A 20987-nucleotide genomic window follows, 5' to 3' on the forward strand; every position below is an offset into this window, starting at 1 on the left:
CCTCTAGAGCGTGACGTCGATGAGCAATTCCACACGCAACGGGAGACCGACTAGCAAGGCTGTAACATTGTAAACACTAGTGTGACGTAGACAACAACACACGGGTTGAGAAACAGACTACCACCATTGTTCCTACGTTCTAGAATGGGAATAGAACAGGAGATGCCCTAAGCAACATTCAGAAGGTGAAACACCGGCAACACTGTCTGCTACATTCTAGTCTGCAACTAAACCAACAGCACTGCCTACTACATTTTACAAAGTAAACAAACCTACGTTCTGCTATGTAACTGAACCAATACACACTGCCTGCAAGTGGTGAGCAGTTTCTGACGCTCCACGCGGGGTCTGTCTGGTGATCTTTGCATTTCAAGCTTTTTGCTTAAGCCCGCGTGTGGTGGGCGCGCGCGCGCCACTGCAAGCCATGGCCTATTGGTGTCTATTACGCGCACCAAGCGCGTAATAGACACCAATAGGCCATGGGCGAAGCAATCTGGCCAATTGCGTGCAGTCTTTAATAAACACACGCTAAAGCCAATCGCGTACCACAAAAGGAATCGCACACGCACGAGCGTGTGCGATTCCTAGGGCAGTGTGAATACCCCGTTTTTCACCAACTACATGTCTCGCACTGCGCGAGCACTGCTACACAGTGCACCGCTAGGCGCGAGACCTAAAAAATTTAATACCTTAGAGACAGACTATAGTTTAAGAGTATTATTTAAGAATATTAGGTACTAATGTGCCATGGGTATATGGAGATGTTCAATAAAGATGGGAAACTCAAGGTGCGACTGAAAGAGGTACTAATTAGTTAAACAACCAAACAAAAATATGCTAAGTGGGGGATGGGGAGATAGTCATATGTTTATGAAATGCATATATATTTGTGTTACTTAACAGGTAGAGGCAGAGTTCAACCACTTTTGCCATTCAATATGGGGTTATAGGCAGTGCATAGGGCCTGGCCTGCAAAATCGATCTTGGTTCACTGAAAATCATACATTTATAACAGTATCATCTAGGAGGTAGGATATTTGGGAATTTTTACATTCAGGCTCACTGATGTAACTTAATCTATACAAGGATAGAGAAATCATTGAGCTAAAGGTTATGTCAATGATCTGTGCAGATCAGCATGTTATTCTATCCGTCATCAAAAACTCCGCCAATTCGAGGCACTTCCTTAAATTGACCGAAACTTCACCTCAGAATCCACTCAAATTCAAATGTGTTTGAACTCTAGCAGTACACCATAGAAGCCCTAAAGCAAATATTTGAAAACCCTATTTACAACACAAAAGGCCAACACCTACTACACCAAACAGACTTTCACAAACACCTCAACTTCTGTAGACCCCTTCCACAATTCCTTAGCGCCACATGCATCAAATGACCCACTTTCATTCCGATAACTTTGCTCTAACCCCATCTTTTGCCTAGCAAGATGCACAACAATATATCATCAGTAGTAGACAGTCACCTTTCTCAGAGACACACCAATGTTGAAAATAAGTTACTTACCTGGAACTGTATTTCTCCAGTATTGGAAGCTTTCATAGATTCACATGCCTGAATCATTCCCCGTCGTCGAGACGGTACATAAAAAAGCAATGCTTTGTACTATAGCAAACTGAAAAGAGGTCTAGGCCCATTCCCCTTTTGCACCCCATAACCCTTGCTATACAAAAGAGACCAAACTTTTCCCTGAACCCATCAGAGCTCCTCAACCTCTAGAACCCTCCAGAGAGAATATGCACAAACTTGTGCGTTCAGAGGCTTTCCAGCAGCTTGGTGCCAATATCCTATTGCACTGGAAATCCATCTGGCAATCCCACATTTTGATAAAGGGAAGCCTTACCTGGGTGCGCTGAAAGAGACAAAAAGCTGTGAAGACTTGCGGAAGGGTTTAGTCTTTTGCAAATAGAATTTGAGACATCGCTAGACATCCAGCGATTGTAGAACTCTTTACGCTGTTGCTGTTGGTTGAGGAAAGAAACGTTTTAGAACTAATGGCTCATTCAAATGAGTCAGTTGGCACTTTTGGGATAAACTTCGGATTAGTTCTGAGAATCATTCTGTCCTCCTTAAATTGCAAGAAGGGGTCTTGAATTTTGAGAGCCTGCAATTCCCCCACTCTTCTGGCCGAAGTGAGCGTGATGAGAAAAGTGCCACCTTCTACGATAGGAATTTGAGATCTGCCCTGTGAATAGGCTCGAAGTGCTGCTTCATTAATAGTGAAAGGACTAAGTTCAAATGCCAAAGAGGTGGTGGAGGCTTTATTAGAGGAAAAACTCTGAACAATCCCTTCATGAATTGTTTAACAATTCTTGCCGCCCATAAGGACGGTCCCGAGGAAGTCCTTCTGTAGCGTGATATTGCAGCTAAATGTACTTTTATAGATGCATGAGCCAAAGCCGACTTAGCTAAAAGCAAGATGTATGGAATAATCTCATGAGGTGCTGAATTCATAGGATGAATGTTACTTCTTTGGCACCATAGACAGAAGGTCTTCCACTTCATTCTGTAGGTTTTGTTCGTTCTATTCGCTCTGGCCTTTGAAAGGATGCCTTTACATTCCTCTGACATGTTCAGATGTTGAAACTCATAGTGCTCAGGAGACAGGCCGCTAACCGCAAGGATTTCCAGTCCGGGTGGAGCACTTGTCCGTGGGACATCGTCAGAAGCAATGGTATTGGCTGTAGGCAATCGGATGGACCTCCGACAGCAGCAGAAGCTCTGTGAACCAGTGTTGTCTGGGCCACCATGGGGCTATCAGGATCATCCTGCACGGTTCTTTCTTGATCCTCACAAGCACTCGCTGTAGCAGGGGAATTGGAGGAAAGGCGTAGGCAAAGACGCCGACCATGCCATCAAAAACGCATTCCCCCAAGATCCCCGTTGGGGAAGCCAGCCTGCGATAAACCGGCATTTCCTGTTCTCCGCTATTGGGAAGAGGTCTACTGACGGTTCCCCCCATCTTTAAAAAATGCTGTCCATGATCCCTTGGTCTATCTCCCACTCGTGGCAGGGGAACTTGAGCCTGCTGAGAGTATCTGCTTTGACGTTTTGGTCCCCTGGGAGATGTTCTGCTGCTATGGATATCCTGTGTCGCAGCGCCCATTCCCATATCCTCTGGGCTTCCTGACACAGGAAGAGTGATCTTGTTCCTCCCTGTTTAAGTAGTGCATTGCAGTTGCGTTGTCCGTTCTTATCAACACCGATGACCCTCTTATCCTTGGCAAGAAAGCTAGCAATGCCAAGCGGACTGCTCTGAGTTCTAGTAAGTTGATGTGCAGTTGTTGCTCGTGCAACTTGATGCGGCAGCTGTCTTGGAGGTCTTGAAGGACCGCTCCCAATCCTTCTAGGGATGCATATGTAGTCGTTATCAATGGGGCTTGCTCTGTAAGGAATGAAAGACCCTGCAAGACGTTCCGTTTTCGGGTCCACCATGTTGCCGCCTGAACAATGACCAGCGTTACTTGGACTATATCCTCAAAGGATCCCTCCGCTTGACGCCATTGCGATCTAGTTGCTCTTGCAACGGACACATCCTTAACCTGCAGTAAGGTACGAGGGAATGCAAGATGACATTGTTCGCAGCAATGACTTATACTTGCGTACTGAAAGACACTTTCTTTTTGCAAAGTCTTGGAAGAGAGATATAATTTTCAGCTGTCTTTCTTTGGAGGGTAACGCTTTGTTTCTCTCTGTATCCAGTATTGCTCCCAAGAAAGTGGTGTTCTTTGTTGGTTGAAGAAATGATTTTTCCTCGTTTAAAGTCAGACGTAACTTGGCAAACAACTCCACGCAAGCTGCTGTTGACGATCGGGCTAATGCTGCTGATGGTGCCTTGACCAACCAGTCGTCGAGGTAAGGAAATACATTGTGTTTCTGTTTCCTTAGAACCGCAGCCACTGGAGCCAGGCATTTCGTAAAGATTCTTGGGGCTGATTTCAGGCTGAACGGCAATACCTTGAATTGGTAATGTTCTCCGGCTACCATGAACTGAAGGTACTGCCTGTAGGAAGGATGGATGGGGATGTGAAAGTACGCATCCTGTAGGTCTAATGTGGTCATATGATCTCCTGGGTCTAGTAGCAGAAGGATGTCTTGAAGAGAAACCATTCTGAAAGATTGCTTCTCGAGATAGGTGTTTAGGGATCTGAGGTCTAGAATAGGACGCCATTGACATTTTCTTGACTAGAAAAAAATCGGGAGTAAAACCCCCTTCCCTTCTGGGAGTTAGGCACCGGTTCTATTGCTCCTTTTCGGAGCATTGTCCAAATCTCCCTTCGCATTTGAGGTAAATGCTTTACCTCCTGATGCATCGGCGGTGTACGAGGTGGCGTTTGTAGAAGTTCTAGAGTGTGGCCGAATTGAATAATGTTGAGGACCCATTGGTCCGTAGTTATCTGTAGCCAATTTTGGAAATAATAAGCAATCTTTCCACCCAGGGGAACATGTGATATCAGAGGAGTCGGTGTAGCTGGATCTTGAAGGTTGTCATTGTCGTCGGGTGTTGTCTTTCCCCTGACGACCTCCTTTACCACTCTGAGTAGATTTTGTGTAGCCTCCAGACTGGCGCTGTGTATACTACTGACGGTAGGGCTGAGATGAGGCGGAGTAAGATGAATATCGTCCTTGCTGGTATCCCCCTCTGTAAGACGACTGGTCTCTACACTTTGAGCCTCGAAAAGGAACTTTCCTGTATTGTAGTGTCCCCAATGACTTAGCTGTATGCGTATCTTTTTTTATACTCTGCAGTGCCTCATCTATATGCTTGCAAACAAATACTCTCTGTTGAAAGGAAGGTCCAAGATCTTATTTTCGACCTCCGGTCTAAACGCTTGACCATCCTTGTCTGCGTAGTACCGCTGCTCCTCCCAGAGATCTGAATGCTGTGGTTGCTATGTCCACAGCGCAATCTATGACTTCGGCCTAAGTCTTCTCCCACTCTTGCAGAATCTTTCTGGCTTCCTGCCTCTCCGTCTCCAGTACGCGGTCTATGTAAGGCCAAAGGTCGCACCACATTTGCCTATTGTACCTCCCCAGAATGGCCAGGGCATTCGCAGCTCTCACTAACAGGGCAGACAGAGGAAAATCTCTTTCCCGCATTGTCCAATCTTCTACCCTCTCTGTCCGGAGGTGTCTTAATAGGAGCGGACGGATTTCTTGATAACGGAGTCCGGCTTGGAGTGACCTAAAAGTCAAGCTGGAGCATCTGAAGGCGCTTTATATTTTTTGTCCAGTCTGGCGAGCACTGGAGTCACTGTAGCTGGTGTTTCCATGACTTTCAGGCCTTCCTCCTATAGATGACTGACAATCGGTAAGGACCGAACTGTCTTACGATAGGGTTCCTTGAAGTCATACAAGAAACATTCAGCTTTAACCTCTGCCATGGTAAGTGTGAATCTTCTTGTGGCTCTCGCCATCAGGTTATGAAAACCACCGATGTCTTCCGGTGGAGAATCGTCCGGCTTCGGCGAAGGAGAAGAAGGTGACGGAATGAGATAATCGTCCCATTCTCTGCTAGGGTCTGTGATCTCTCCATCCTTCTAGTCATCATCTGTGGTCCCTGGTTCCTGTTGAGATCTCGGTGGTGGAGATCTAGGAACGGCTCCGGTAAGATCTCCCGTCTACGCACTGGTGTACTTGGTACTGAGCGTGGAAGAGGCGTAGCCACAGGAACTTCTTTAGAGGCCTGAGGTACAGGATACCTCCTCGTGTAACCCTCTAGCATGAACTGCAGATCTTTTAACAAAGAAGATGGAACACTCGTCATCTCTTCTTGATATTCCTGGCGGTATTGTTGCTGGGGACGATCTTGAAATTCTTCATATTCATACTGCGAGTCCTCCTCTTGGTACTTCACCTGTAACTGCGACGGGCTACTAGCATAACCAAAAGGACCACCATCATCATCTTCGTCCTCTTTCGAATCTTCCTCCTCCAAAAGGTGAGACGGTACCAGAGGCGACACCTTACTTGGAGATGTAAGTTCTGGTGTAATTGTCCTCTTCCTGGCCAAAAACCTCTTTTCTGGGTTTTTTCACTCCTCATCGAGCCCGTCGACGAGATCGCCGTCGAAACAGACGACGATGTCATCATCGTCGATGCTACCGTCGACTTTGCCGTTACCGTCGTCGACAATCCAGTAGTCACTGTCGTCGTTGTCGACGATCCCGTCAACGACGTGAACGTAGCCGTAGTTGTCGATGCCGTCGTCACCGTAGATCTCGGCGTCGACACGGTCGTCGACGGTGGTACTGTCTACGGCGATAAAGCCTTTGAAGTAGCTTTTACCTCAGGTTTCGTCGACGACGTCATCTTCTTCGTCAACGCTCTCGTCAACGATGCAGCTCTTTAAATTTTTTCCTCAGAAGGTGTGGAGGACGGCTTCTTGACCGTAATCTTGACCCTAGGGGGAGATTTTGAGGAATCTGAGCATATTTTCTTGGCATGTTTTGTGCCCCGAAGACCCTGGGGTGGTCTTTTTAAGGGCCTTCTCAGGTCTTTCCCCTGAGGTATGAGCCTGAGGAGATCTGCTCCTTTTCTGAGATCTCCTGGAAGAAGAAGATTCCTCCTCACTGTCACTAGACATGACTTCCTTCCTGGCTTTTAACTTTTGAAGCCATAGTAAAAGCCTTCCTTCATGATCCCTCAAAGTTTTATTGGAAAAGGTACAACATACCTTGCAATCCTTTGCCTGATGCTCTGGATAAAGGCAGTAGATGCAATCTTTATGAGGGTGGTCTGTACAGAGCCTTTTCTTAGAGCAGGTGGCACAAGCTCTAAATAATCCTTTTTTTTTCCTCGTCAGCCATGGTAGAAGATGGAGAAATAGTATGAAGTAATTCAAATAATTAAATCTGAATAAGAAGAAACTCTTAAATCCAATCCAAATTATGTAGAACTAGAGTTTAAGCAGAGCTCAAAGGAGACTCCCTAGCACAACGTGCGGTAGAAAATCTGAGGAGCAAAAGTTTCTCTCGGGAGGGTTCTAGAGGGTGAGGAGCTCTGATTGGTTCAGGGAAAAGTTTGGTCTCTTCTGCATAACAAGGGTTATGGGTTGCAAAAGGGAAATGGGCCTAGGCATCTTTTCAGTTTGCTATACTACTAAGCATTGCTTTTTTATGTACCGGAGACTCCCAGTCTCGACAACGGGAAATGATTCAGGCATGTGAATCTATGAAAGCTCCAATACTGGAGTAACCTACGGTTCACCATACATAACACTCCCCAACCATACTATGCGTTAATTTCCAAGATTGAACAATTTGTCCATTGCCATTAGCCCTCCTCAATACTATCAGCCACCATATCCATCGGGCTAGGTAAAAAAACAAAGAACAAAGTTGCAAACTTGAACAACATGACCAAAGAGTCCCTAACCTCTGGACCCTTTGTATTTCATTGCACACTCTAAAACATCAGGGCACCTCAGCACCACCTTATAGGATTTAGATACTTTAGAGGCCAGCCCAAGTCAAACAATTGAATCCTGTAATTGACCTAATTGATCTGAATAGCAACAACATGTGTTTAAGAACATCTAAAATGGTTGAACATGCATAAAGCAGCTGCTAAAAAAATACTTGTCGGGCTTTTGCAAACTGCATGCCAAACTTTAAAAGTGAGTAGGGAGACATGAAAGGAGGCTATTAAAAGAGAAGAAGAGCTCAAAGGCAACACATTTTTGTCTTAAATTTCAGTGTTCCAAAGGACTAAGTTAATTCAACATTTCAACTTAAAAGGCAACTGTAAAAATATTGTCTTAGTTACAATTTTGACAGATATGTTAATTCAACAATAAACATGGGTATTTACAGCCATAGATTATATTCGGGATTTATGTCATGAAAATCAGGGAAATGCAAACTTTAAACGGGACAAGTTCCCCTACATAAGGTATTACATTCCAATTTAATTTCAAGAAGCCTTGAGGCAGACTCGCTACACAAAAGTAGTTATTCATTCAATACATTTTATCATACTTGCAGTATCTGACTTACTTGGCTAGAGTTGTTTTTCCCGAACCAGGAACACCTCTCAAAAGAATGAGTCGCTTGGGCTCAGAAGGCTTTGAAGGTACTGCTCTACATGAAAAACGATTCACATCTTCAGATTTGTATTCAATTTCATGCTCTTTCCAAAATTCTGCTTTTATTTTACAGAGATCATCGCTCTTAGCCGGAACATCATCATCACTATTTCGATCAGCATAGGCCATAAATTTGTACATATCATCCTCATCACTAGACTCCTTCTCCTCAATAGACTTGGGACAATCCCACATGCTATTGGCATTCCTTTTACGGTAACCATCATAACCGTTGTGATGAGGTTCATTACTTTGAAGAGGAGAAGCACATGACCTGTGTCGTGAATGTTGATGATGGTCTTCTCTTTTTGAGAGGAAAGTACTTCCCACATAGGATTTATTTGTGGGGCTTCTACTTCTTAAAGATGGAAAAAGACTTGATGGTTCATCTGGAGGACACCCACGTCTTAAAGGAGGGAATGTGATTTCTGAATGTGGTGTATCACAAGGAGAACCGTACCTTGAAAGAGGCAAATTTGTTGGTGCAAATTGTGTGCCACTAGGAGATCTGTACCCCGAGGAGGAGAATTTTTTTACTGCATCTGGTACATCTACAGGTGGTCTATACCTTGATGGGTGGAAATCATTTGCGCCACATTGTGCATCATTAGGAAGTTGATACCTTGAAGAGGGGTAATCATTTTCTCCAAAAAGCGAATTGGACGTTCGACAATTTGAAGGTAAATAATCATTCTCTAAATGTGCTTTATCAAGAGGTCGATAACATGCAGCAGGAGAGTGTGTTGCATCATTAGGAGACAGATACCTCGAAGAGGGGACATCATTTTCTGAATTTGACGAATCCTGAGAAGGGCTATACCTCGAAGAGTGGAAATCATTTTCAAAATCTGGTCTATCATCAGCAGGTCGATACCTCGAAGAGAAGGAATCCTTTTTAGATTGTAGTGTACCACTGAGATGGTGATAAACTGAAGGGAGGAAATTGCATTCCGAACTCTGTGTGTCTTTTGGACTTCGGCATCTTGAAGAGCTCTTTGATTTCAGTGGTTTGTCGGAACGATATCTTGAAGGATTATCAGTATGAGATCTTGAATGTTGGAATTCAACTGAAGCATGTGGTTCACCTTTAGGAGGTTGATACCATGGAGGGTGAAAATCATTTGTTGAATATGGTGAATCACTACGAGATTCTAGCCTTGAAGGGGAAACATTATTTGCTCTATCTTGCGCACTATTAGGAGGGCAATACCTTGAAGGAGGGAAATCATTTTCAACATAAATGTTATCATTATGGGGGGTGTAATTTAAGGGCGGTACAGCATTTACCCCACGAGGTGGAGGTCCATTTTTTTGTGAAGGATAATTTTCATCATTCCTAGAGGAAGGTAAATTAGATGATAAATGTGGTAAACTTGGAGAAGGTGCATGCCTTGAAGAAGGTAAATTAATTGTTGCAGGATGTGGTGAATTGGGAGAAGATCCATTTCTTGGTGAGGGTAAATTACCCGTGAGATGTGGTGTACTTGGAGGTGGTCCAAATCCAGAAGACGAAAAAGTACCAGACGGACCAGGAGAATTGGAAGGCAGTTCATTCCTTGAACGGGGAAAAGGACTTTCAAAATTTGGTGAATTAGACGGTGGAACATTTCTTGGCGGGGGGAAAGTGCTTGCCGGACATGATGTATTTGGGTAAAGTCCATTCCTTGGAGGCTGCAGAGTGTTTGTCTGCCAGGGTGCAGTGGGATGATGTCCAACCCTTGGAGGAGGTAAAGTTAATCCCTGACTTCGAGATGAGAACGTACTTCCTGGTTGTGGTTCATTGAAATTAGCAGTGTTCAAAGAAGGGGGTAAGGTACTCAATGGAAGTGCTTCGTTGGCATTAGGCTGATACCCAATACGGACAGACTGTGGTGCACCAACAGGAGTCCCAGGGCGGGAATAGTGACATTTATTCACAGGGTGCGATTGATCTGAAGGTGGCTTATCAAGATAGGGACCTGTATTTGCTGAATGAGGGGCAAAAATGGGAGGCGTCGTAAGTGGCCTGGGACAAGCATTGCCACAGCGAGATGCATCTTGAGAAGATACATTACTAAAAGAAGGAAGCATATTTGTTGACCCTAGAGTACCACTGGATAGGTCCTTGCAACCATGGGGGAATGCACTTCCTGCATGCATTTTATCAAGAGGAGAGACAGTGCCTTGAAGAGGTAAGGTTCTGGCTAAACGATTATCACCACCAAGAGGGTCAGTGCCTGGAAGGGGCAATGAGGTTCCTACATCTGCTGTACTGGGAACAGTTGCAGTACTGGGAGGGCAACAATTATTTCCTGTATACAATGTATCAGTAAGAGCACGGTTGGGAGGACTAAAATAATTTGATGGAGGTGGTCTAATACTTGATGTAGATGTGGGTGGACTTATCATGCTTACTGTGGCAGAAGGCAGAGAACAGGTTGGAGGAGGATGAGGAAAAGAGTTGGCAGGAGGAGGTCGTGGCACAGGGTTTGTAAGAAGAGGAGGAGCAGAGCTGGCAGAAGGACGAGGGATAGACAAGGGAGGCGGATGTGGAAAAGCACTTACTGTAGGAGGAGGTACAGTACTTGGCAGCGGCAACGAGCCTGGAGGCCTTAAAGTGGTTGGTGGAGGAAGAGAAAAAGAGCCTGCAGGAGCGTTAAGAGGGAAATGGCTTGCAGGCGGAGGGAAAGAGCTTGATGGAGGAGGAAGAGAACTTGGTGGTGGTGGTGGTGGTGGTGGTGGTGGAGGAGGAGGAGGGAGGGAACTTAGTGGGGGAAGACGTAGTGAACTTGGTGGAGGAGGAAGATGAGAACCTGGTGGAGGGGGGAAAGAATTAGGTGGAGGAGGGGGGAGAGGACTAGGTGGAGGCAAGGGTAGAGAACTTTGAGGAGGGAGAGAACTTGGAGGGGGAGGAGGAGGGAGACAACTTAAAGGAGGGAGAGAACTTGGTGGAGGCGGCAGAGACCTTGGTGGAGGCGGCAGAGAACTTGGTGGAGGCGGCAGAGAACTTGGTGGAGGCGGGAGAGAACTTGAGGGAGGAGGAAGAAAAGAACTTGGTGGAGCAGGAGGAAGAGAACTTGTGAGAGGTGTATTGAGGTATGGTGCATTACTTGGTGGGGGGAAACTACTTGTTGGTGTCGGTCCAGGATAGGCTGCATAATTATAGGTACTGGAATATGGTGCACTACTTGGAAGGGGGAAAGCAGACACAGGATATGTTGGTGTGCTATAACTACTGGAAGGAGGAGCATAATTCGGATAAGTAGGAAATGGAACTTGAGGGGGGAAAGTGCTTGTTGGATATGGTTGGTAAGTCAGATTGTGGCTGTATGGTGTAAAAGGTGGACCCTGTGGAAAACTTGATGTTTGTGGCTGTTGCCAACTGGGCCAAGACTGAGGCACTGAAGTATTCCAATTCGTCGAATGCATGTGTCCACCAAATCCACCAAACTGCTGTTCTGTTCCCAAACTGCCTGAAACATAACTGGAAAAGGTTTTGTGTTTATTTCCCACTTGCCATGCTGAGTCCGCCTTATGTGCTCCCCCTTTACTCTGAGGAAAAGGCAGAGACTGTTCACTTTCCTGTACACTGTCCACAAGGTCATCATTATCTTCAAGTTGTTCCAGTTCTTTATAGAACTGGCTTAATTCATTATCTATTTCAACTTTCTCCCCAGCTTTATTTAATGAGTCACCAGCTTTTTTAGCTTCACTGAAAAACAGCTTAGAAGTCGCACCTCCTGCACTTTCGGCTGTACCAACCTTGATACTGTCTGTGCTGTTTTCCCTTTTCAATTCATCAGATTTGCAAAGAGGCCCTATAAACACCTTACTAGTCTCATATTTTTCTACCTTACTCCTACCCTGGGATTTGGAGCACAATGATGTTTTTGTGTTTTCCTCTGTGTTTAGCTCTGCTGATTCGGTTATGGGGGAATATTCTTGCTCCAATCGAAATTGACACACATTTTCTGTGGCAACAGAACTGGAGGATTCATTGTGCAGTAAATTATTCCTATCACTTTCAAGTGTTTTAAAAACATCAGAATTTTCAGTCTCATTTAAAGTGTTCACACTTTCCTCATCCGTCTGGACATTTGAAACTTCTCTCTTGTTTTGGTCATTTTCCAGTATCTCTTTTGGCAGTAGTCCTTCTAAACTATGGTGAAGGATCAAGTGGCAGGCTTCTTCTGCTTTAACCTTTTTAGAACATGGTTCATCTGTTAGTTCACTTTCATGTTCCAATACATTTGCTCTTTTTTCAGTTTTCTGCACCTAGGAAATTATAAAAAGAGTTAGTCTTAATATGCACCGCCATTTATAATGAAAACATAATAACCCCCTCCCACCATCTGTACAGCGCTATTTCAAATAATGTTCAATATTTAAAAATATAAATTTTGACTGACCAACAGAATGCGGTGATCAAGTTCATGGGTTTCAAGCACATCTGAATTTCCAGCCTCATAAGAGGTTTCTTCATTTTTGTCATCACAAACGTTGGCAGATCCAGTATTGTTGGACTCTTGTTCAATAGTTTCTTGCAATAGAACTTTTTCTGAACTATAACTAGAAACAGAGTAAGACGTATCAACTGATTTTGATTCTTCTCCATTGGTTTCCTGCCTTGGAGGCACTTCTAATTTACCACTCACGCCTAAATAAGAAACCTCTTTATACTGCAATCCTGTTTCAATTTTCTGTTGTCCTGGGAGAACTATCTCATCTAATTTTGATTCGATTTCAATCGCCTTCTGTTTTGTAGGTGGGACGGCATCAGATTTTGATTCTAGGCTTGGAGCTTCTTTTAACGTATCACAAGGTTCAGAGTCAATGACTTCACTTGATTTTGATCCGGTTTTATTTGTCTCCTGTCCTGGAGTTAAGATTTCATCTGACTGTGTTTCTCTTTCAATCTGTTCTTGGACTGCAGAACATCCTAAGGCGTTACAAGGATTACAGTCCAATGAATCCTCACTTTTAGATTCAGTTCCAACGGTTTCTTGCTCTTGCAGTCCTTCTATGCCATCTAGAGGTTTCAAATAGGAGGCTTCTCCTGATTTCAGCTTTTTATAGCATGGCTCATATGTTGATGTTGTTTCACACTGTAATTCACATGTTTTTTTTTCAGCATTCAGCATCTACAAAACAAATAAACGTGTTAAAAAGCAATGAAGTAACAAATTAATGACAAACAAAAAATGCTTCACCTACGCATACTCAGTAAAACAGAGCTAATGTACCCTACATTTCTTGAACCTACATTTATCCCAAATGCAGACCAGACAACCTGATTATCAAGACAAATATGTTTTTATTGAAACCTCCTCATTCAGAGGCCATCACCAAGCTATCCCTTCTGCTGTAAGTTTATACTTCAGACATGATCAACTTGGACCTATAAGAAGGATGTCTTTCTGCGACCCCCCAACTTCGTTTCCAGAAAATAACTCCGTGCCCACTTGCATGGACCACAATATTTGTACCAGCCTATGCCCTTTCAGTCTGGAGGCTTTTGCCACATTTCAATGGCTTGAAAAATGAGTTTTGCTAGGGTGTATGCCAATTAGTCCCTAATTTACAAAATAAATGATAAACACTGGGGGCCAAATATTTTTTGGGGAACAAATATATTTTTTTTTTAAGAGGCCAACGCTGGTGCTGCAAAAGGCTCTGGTTCACCCAATTCCAAGGCTGTCTAGTCTTTATTTTACCTCATCCCTCTTCTAAAAACCTTAAAATTCCTGCCACTTTAGCGGACTCTTGCTGGTTCTTGTCCCATCACTGCTTATTTCCTTTGTAAACATTTTCCTAGATTTCTCTTCCCTCTTCCCACTTTCTGGCCTGGTCCTCAACACTTTTTCGGAAAAAGAGTGCCAGTACCACCATCTGCACCACAGCACAAATTAATCACTGAGGTTCACATTTATTTCACATAGGCTGATGTGTTGCCATAAATGGCCTTAAAAATATTTCCTGGACTGCCAATTGAGCCCAGAATGTATGTACACTTGTTTTTAAGTAACGGGGTAAGAGTTCCATAATTGATTTAGAGAAAACCATGACTACAAAGTTCTGACAGAATTTTGAAAAGTTTTTTCACAGTGTTTATTTAGTCACTGCAATAATTGCATTTTAAAGCAATAACTGTTCTTGCAATTGCTGATATTTTTATTTGAATGAAGGGAGATCAATTCTACTAAACAACATGATGTAATGATCTGATGGATCTATTACGTCCTTAATTTCACTATGCGTAACTATATAAAAATCATAGATGATTAGGTCTTAACCTTTTCCTGAGCGGTGTCAAAACTTTGTATGGGATGTTTAGTTTTCACTTTTCTGGTTTAAACACATAGCCAAAAAATGTAACACCTGTTATGTTACATTTATTATCACCAACTGCTGCAAGTCCAGTAGTAGACTTTAGCGAATGTACACAGATGGGGTTGGCGCTGAATAACGCTTAACACTAGAGAAATTATGGAACATCCTCCCACGTTTTTGTTGAGATTCATGTAAATGTTGAGAATTAAGTTGAAAAACAAGAAGTCAGAATCACCCTGGTTATTCAGGAAAGAATTAAACCAGGTTTCATCAGGATCAAACACCACACCACTTTCGTGGTGCTAGACAAGTGAGATTAGTCTAGGGTGTCTTGAATGTGCAGGAAGATCAAGCAACGTCAATGCAGCAGCAGAGTCAGCATCATGAATGTCCAAGACTTAGGTTTATACATCAGCGGGACTGTGTTTGTATCCCCGTGAAGTCTAAAATCAATACCTAGAATGGCAGTGACTCAAAATGCTGTATGCAGACTAAAATTGCAGATAGATTGTAATATGGTTCAACTCTTTAAGGAAATCCAAAACAAGTCCTCAAGGGATGTTAGTTTTCAACCTGTGGCTCCTGTATTGGGTTTGTTACTTTAATTGTGTATAATACACATGGGGGTCTTTCAAGTTAGGGCTGTAAATACTGAATCGCTCAATATGCTTTAGCTCAGCAGCTTATGCACCTAGCTTCTCAAACTTGTCAAACAAAATTGCAAACAATGAGAGAAATGTAAACCTTTTCCTGCATTAATAAGAATTACAATTGGAGTGCTTGTGTCACTAGTACTGCCACTTCATTAGTATAACCAAAAACCTTTTAACAATAATAGATAGTTCTATTTCATGATACAAAGTAAGACACAAAACAAACGGACATGAGTGAAGTTAAAAATGGCCATCTGCAAGGCATTTCTATTGCCTTACATTCTATCTGCAATTGTATACCAAACTGGGCATACAATTGCAACTCCAGATTAAAGAAATACCTGGAGTTGAGGTTTAGCGACATGCTCTGAAAAATTCAAAAGCAGTCGAACACTGGATATCATTTGATAATTACATAAGACAGTATGGTCAAGAGTGTAATCTTTAATAGAGTGGTAGCAACCGTACAACTAATAAGAGACCGATATGGAACAAGTTCTAAAAAAGCAGCTGAATGATTATTGGTGTAAAGTCATCCTGTGCCCTAGGCACCCCTTCAACTTTTTGCTGACTGGTACTGGTGGTAACTGACTCTGACTGACTCTGGGCTCTGCCTAACCAGGCCCAGGGCCAGTGCTATGCTGAAAACACTTAGAATACAGTGAAAACACCTACATACACTAAGGGCTGGGGGTACCCCTGTGATTGACATGACATACCCCATAGGGCCCTAGTACATATTAGGGCAGGGGGATTGAAACTATCTATCAGTCCCTAGTATATAATAGGGCATGGCAGTTTAGAGGACAGCAGACCTTTCTGCACTTGCATGTGTGCACTGCTGAAGCCTGAGGTATTTTTAAAAGTGGCTCTGTGTGGCACGACTGCTTTTAACAAGCAAATTGTGCCCAAACTCGAATTTTGTGTTAACCTACAATGTTTGGGCATATTAGGTACCCCCAGGGTCTCCCCTAGGTGTCCCAGGGGAGGGGGGTCAGGAATCTATAAGGTGGAGCCTTATAAAATGAGTTTTATATGCCCTGGCTACAGTGAAATTGCACATTTCACTCACCTTAACCCCTTGTATGCTCATGACGAGCTGAGCTCGTCATGGCATACAGTGCTCGGGTGCTCATGACGAGCTCAGCTCGTCATGAGCCCCACCCGCAGAGGGAGCGCCAGCGCTCCTCCCGCGGGTGCCCGATCTATTTTGTTTGTACGGTGGAGGAAGGGGAAGACCTTCCCCTGCCTCCCCCGCCATCAACCGCGCGCTGACGTCATTGGAGGTTCCCTTTCTCCTCCCAACGCGCAGGGAAGCCATTTGCTTCCTGCGCGTCAGAGGAGAAAGAGGTGAGTTTTGGGTCTGGGGAGGGGGGATTGAAACGAAAGAGGCATCGGGGGAAAGGAAAGGGTTTTCCTTTCCCTCGAAGTCTCTTTCTGCATTCCTGCTGCACGATGCCCACTAGACACCAGGGATTTTTTTTTTTTTTATCGAGTAGGCAAGGATTGTTTGCTGGGGGAGCGGCAAGGGCCGCTCCCCCTTTTAGGGGCACTCATTTGGGGGCCATTTTGCGGGGCCTGTTATGTTTTGTTTGTTTTGGGGAGCGACCCCTTGGACAAGGGTCGCTCCCCTTTTGGGGGCAAGTAAAAAGGCTTTGCCTGGCCCCGGGAGGGGGGGGGGGCAAATTTTATTTTATTTTAGGATGTGCCGGGGAGTGGTCCCTTTGTCAAGGGTCACCCCCCTTGGGGGCCATTTTAGGAAGCCCAAAGTTTTTGTCTTTGTTTTGGGGAGTGACCCCTGGGACAAGGGTCGTTCCCCTTTTGGGGGCAATTATGAAGGGCTTTTCTGCCCCCCTGGGGGGTCAAATTTATTTAGAATTGTAGTATATGCTGAGGAGTGGCCCCTTGGGCAAGGGTTTCTCCCCTTGGGGGCCATTTTAGGACAGCCACATATTGTTTTTTTGTTTTGGGTAGTGACCCCTTAGGTAAGGGTCGCTACCCTTTTGGGGGCCATCCTTTTTGCTTTGTTTGCCCCCCTAGGGGGCAGATTTTCATTTTTTTAAATGTATGTGGCAGACTGTGCCAATTGAGTAAATCTAGTGGGGAGTGGCCCCTTGGGCAAGGGTCACTCCCCTTTTTTGGTGCATATATTTTGCCCATGATGTTAGGTTTTAGCTGGTGTAGCTCACTCCAGCACCCCAGTTCAGACACGGCCATATGCAAATTATTCTGAGCTTGAGTCCAGTGGCAAAGTGAGCAAGGGACCCACCTCTGCCAACTTAGGGCAATGAAAGTGCAAAGGGTCAGTCTGATTTGCATTTGGCCATGTCTAACCTGGGTTGGTGAATTAGCTAAATAATGATGATGGATTAAACCAAGATCAGTTGACTGGGGGTGAGTGTTGAATTTGCTCAAGGGCTCCGTCCATCATCCCCCTTTTGGTGTTGTCTTGAATGGCAGTTTTGCTGGGTTTTTTATGGGTCAGTAGGGCACCAGGGTTTATTGTTATGCTGGGGATCCGCCCCTTGGACATGGGTCGTTCCCCCTTTATGGGAGGATGATTGTGGCCTTTACTGCCTCTTTGAGTGGTAGAGTACCAGAATGTGTTTAGTCCCATCTGCCCCAAGGGGAGCAGAAGCCACTGGACACCAGCGTTTTTTAAATTTTTGTTTTGGTGGGGGGTGGCCTCATGAGCAAGGGTTGCTCCCCTTTTGATTGTATACTGTTAGGCCCACCTACCCCTTAGCTTGGAAGGTGGACTGGTGCTTTTTTTGAATATGTGAATCACATTTTTTTTCTTCTTTTTAAATCTAGTGTAAAGCTTTTGCTTCCTGTTTTGACAGTGGTTGTTCTGCAGTTTTGTGTAGTTGCATTTTTTAGGTAAGAAATGTTTTTTGTTGTATGTACTCCAAATGAGTTATATTGTAATGTATGTAATTTTTGTTTTTGTAAGTGGTGTCATAGTGGCATTTAGTTACTGTTTTGAGCATGAAATTCTTTGTGATGTGTTTTGCATTGTCTTATGTGTATTTTTGTTTTCTCTTTCTTTTTTAGTGGGATATTGTGGATCCATACTGTGTCTGTGCAGAGTACGTGGTGTTGAGTTTAGCTGCTTCAGGCAAGTGAGTGGTTTTATTTTGAGGTGTATATGTATTTTTGATAAAGGTGAATTTTGTTCATTGTTTATTTTACATAGTGATTGTTGTTGTTGACTTGTGTGGCAATTTACTTTTATTAGTAATCATTATGGCTAACCGTAGAATGACTGCTCAGCAGGTGGTTGGTATGCTTCTTGTGTCTTCCTCTGAGCCGGATTATGACACTGGCAAGGGAGAGGAGGGAGGGGAAGATTCTGGCAGTGAGTTTTCTCTCCACATGGAATCATCGGATGATGAAGGTACTCTCAGTGCAGATGAAGGGCCTGTGTTAGAGGAGGACACTGCTGTGCCGATGGTGCAAGAGGCAGCTGGATTGCAGCCTGAGGCTGCTAGTCTTCCTACTGGAAGTGTTTGACTCTGGGTTGATCCTAACATGGTGCAGCCGGTGTTGCCTGCCTTTAGCGGTGATGCAGGGTGTAGAGTGGATTGTGAAAACTTTTTGCTTATACAGTATTTTCAGTTATTTATGGATGATGTGTTTTTGGGTGAGATTGTTGAGCAGACTAATTTGTATGCTGAACAGTTTTTGAGGGTCAACTGTGACAAACTTAGGCCCCACTCTAGAGCTACCCGGTGGACACCCACAAATCTAGAAGAGCTGAAGAAGTTTTTGGGACTGACTTTATTGATGGGTTTGTTAAAGAAGCCGAACCTGGCTTCATATTAGTCTACAGCCATATTTCCAGCTGTAATGACTCGTGATCGGTATTTACTTTTGCTACGCATGTTGCATTTTGTGGATAATTCTGAGGCGTTGCCACGTAGTCACCCTGACTGTGACCGTCTTTTTAAGATTCGGCCTGTTCTTGATTACTATGTTGATCGTTTTTCAGAGATTTACATTCCTGGGAAAGAAATTTCTATTGATGAGTCTTTGGTTTTGTTCAAGGGTCGTTTGGTTTTTAGGCAGTACATCCCTAGCAAGAGGGCACGCTATGGAATTAAACTGTATATGTTGTCTGAGAGTAAGACAGGGTATGTTTTTAATTTTCGGGTGTACACTGGTAGAGATTCCACTATTGACCCCCCTGGTTGTCCGTCCACTTTTGGAGTGTCCGAGAAAATTGTGTGGGATCTTGCTAGAAGACTGTTCAACAGAGGCCACCATTTGTACCTTGATAACTTCTACACTGCTGTGCAATTGTTTAAGGAATTGTTTAAAGTGGACACTTTTGCATGTAGCACAATCCGCTCTAACCGCAAAGGTTTTCCAAAGGAGCTTGTTTGCAAGAAACTTCAGAGGGGTCAGTGCAGTTCCTTACGTTGCGGCGAACTACTAGCTGTGAAATTTGTGGACAGGAGGGATGTGTACATGCTGAGTACCATCCATGATGAGAGTACTTCACCTCTGCCAGTTTAGGGTCAGGTTGCTGAAGTGCACAAACCTGTGTGCATTCTGGACTACAATAAGTACATGGGTGGTGTTGACAGTAGATCAGAGGTTGGACCCTTACACTGCTATTCGGAAGGCTTATGTTTGGTATAAGAAGTTGGCCATCCATTTTGTCAACTTAGCAACTTTCAATGCTTTTATTGTGTTCAAGGCGTGTTCTCCTGGGTCAAAGTTGACCTTTCTTCAGTTTCAGCACTCTGTGATATCTAGCCTTGTTGTTGTGGAGCAGGTAAGTGTTCCTAGATTTGGAGTGGTGGAGGATGTGGCTCAATTGAAAGATCGCCACTTTCCTGATTACATTCCTCCCATATCTACAAAAGACTTTCCCACTAGGAGATGTAGAGTCTGTTGGCGAAGAGGTTTGCGGAAGGAGACTCGTCTTTACTGCCCTGGGTGTCCTTCTAACCCTGGGCTGCGTGTGCCTGCTTGTTATATAGAGCTTACCACACACAAAATAATTTTTGGGAGTATCCATGAGTGGTAAAATGTACTGCCTGGTCTGTGTTTGTTAAATAATTTGTATTCTTTTTTAAGGTTGGCATTTGTGCAATGTTGTTAGTTACAGATTTTGTGTTACTAGATTTTTATCTATTTGCAATTATTTTGTTTGTTTTGTTAAAAAAAATTCAAAATGTGATGGCGGTGTGCGTAGGCTGGCGGTGTGGGCGGAGTGGTGCTTGGCTGGCGGTGTGCGTGGCGTGGCGCTTGGCTGTCGGTGTGCGTGTAGTGGCTTTGGCTGGAGATGTTCGTGGAGTGGTGCTTGGCTGTCGGTGTGCCTGGAGTGGTGATTGGCTGGAGGTGTGCGTGGAATGGTGCTTGGTTGGCGGTGTGCGTGGAGTGACGCTTGGCTGGCGGTATGCGTGGAGTGGTGTTTGGCTGGAGGTGTGCGTGGAGTGGTGTTTGGCTGGAGGTGTGCGTGGAGTGGTATTTGGCTGGCGGTGTGTGGAGTGATATTTGGCTGGCGGTGTGTGTGTGGAGTGGCGCTTGGCTGGCGGTGTGCGTGGAGTGGTGCTTGGCTGGTGGTGTGCGTGGAGTGGCGCTTGGCTGGTGGTGTGTGGAGTGGCGCTTGGCTGGTGGTGTGTGGAGTGGCGCTTGGCTGGTGCTGTGCGTGGAGTGGTACTTGGCAGGTGGTGTGGCGCTTGGCTGGTGGTGTGCGTGGAGTGGTACTTGGCTGTCGGTGTGCATGGTCTGGTGCTTGGATGGTGGTGTGGGTGGACTGGCGCTCGGCTGGCGGTGTGTGAGTAGTTACTTTCTGTTGGTCACTACACACACTGCTAGTTGAGTGACACTCCACGCAGTCCATCATTTTGTGTAGTTGCAGTGTCAGGAATGTGGGCGTGTGAAAGTGATGGGCCCTTGAATGGCACTGT

At 44.6% G+C, this 20987-nt stretch overlaps 1 protein-coding gene across 6 annotated transcripts in view; it reads right to left on the reverse strand.

Annotated features, from left to right (window-relative positions):
• LOC144772688 (uncharacterized) overlaps positions 1-20987 on the reverse strand; it is a 554957-nt gene that overhangs the window by 433530 nt on the left and 100440 nt on the right. For all 6 annotated transcript variants that reach the window (XR_013599822.1, XM_078657156.1, XM_078657158.1 and 3 more), the window contains exons 2-3: positions 12493-13224; positions 8016-12358 (exon numbers count right to left, since the gene is read on the reverse strand). Coding sequence is in view for 5 of the 6 variants with exons in the window: in XM_078657156.1 (XP_078513282.1) it covers positions 8016-12358; positions 12493-13224 (5075 nt within the window). In the remaining variant the exon portion in view is untranslated. The remainder of the gene's footprint in view (positions 1-8015; positions 12359-12492; positions 13225-20987) is intronic.

Source organism: Lissotriton helveticus, chromosome 8 (assembly GCF_964261635.1).
Source record: "Lissotriton helveticus chromosome 8, aLisHel1.1, whole genome shotgun sequence".
Classification (NCBI taxonomy): Eukaryota; Metazoa; Chordata; class Amphibia; order Caudata; family Salamandridae; genus Lissotriton; species Lissotriton helveticus.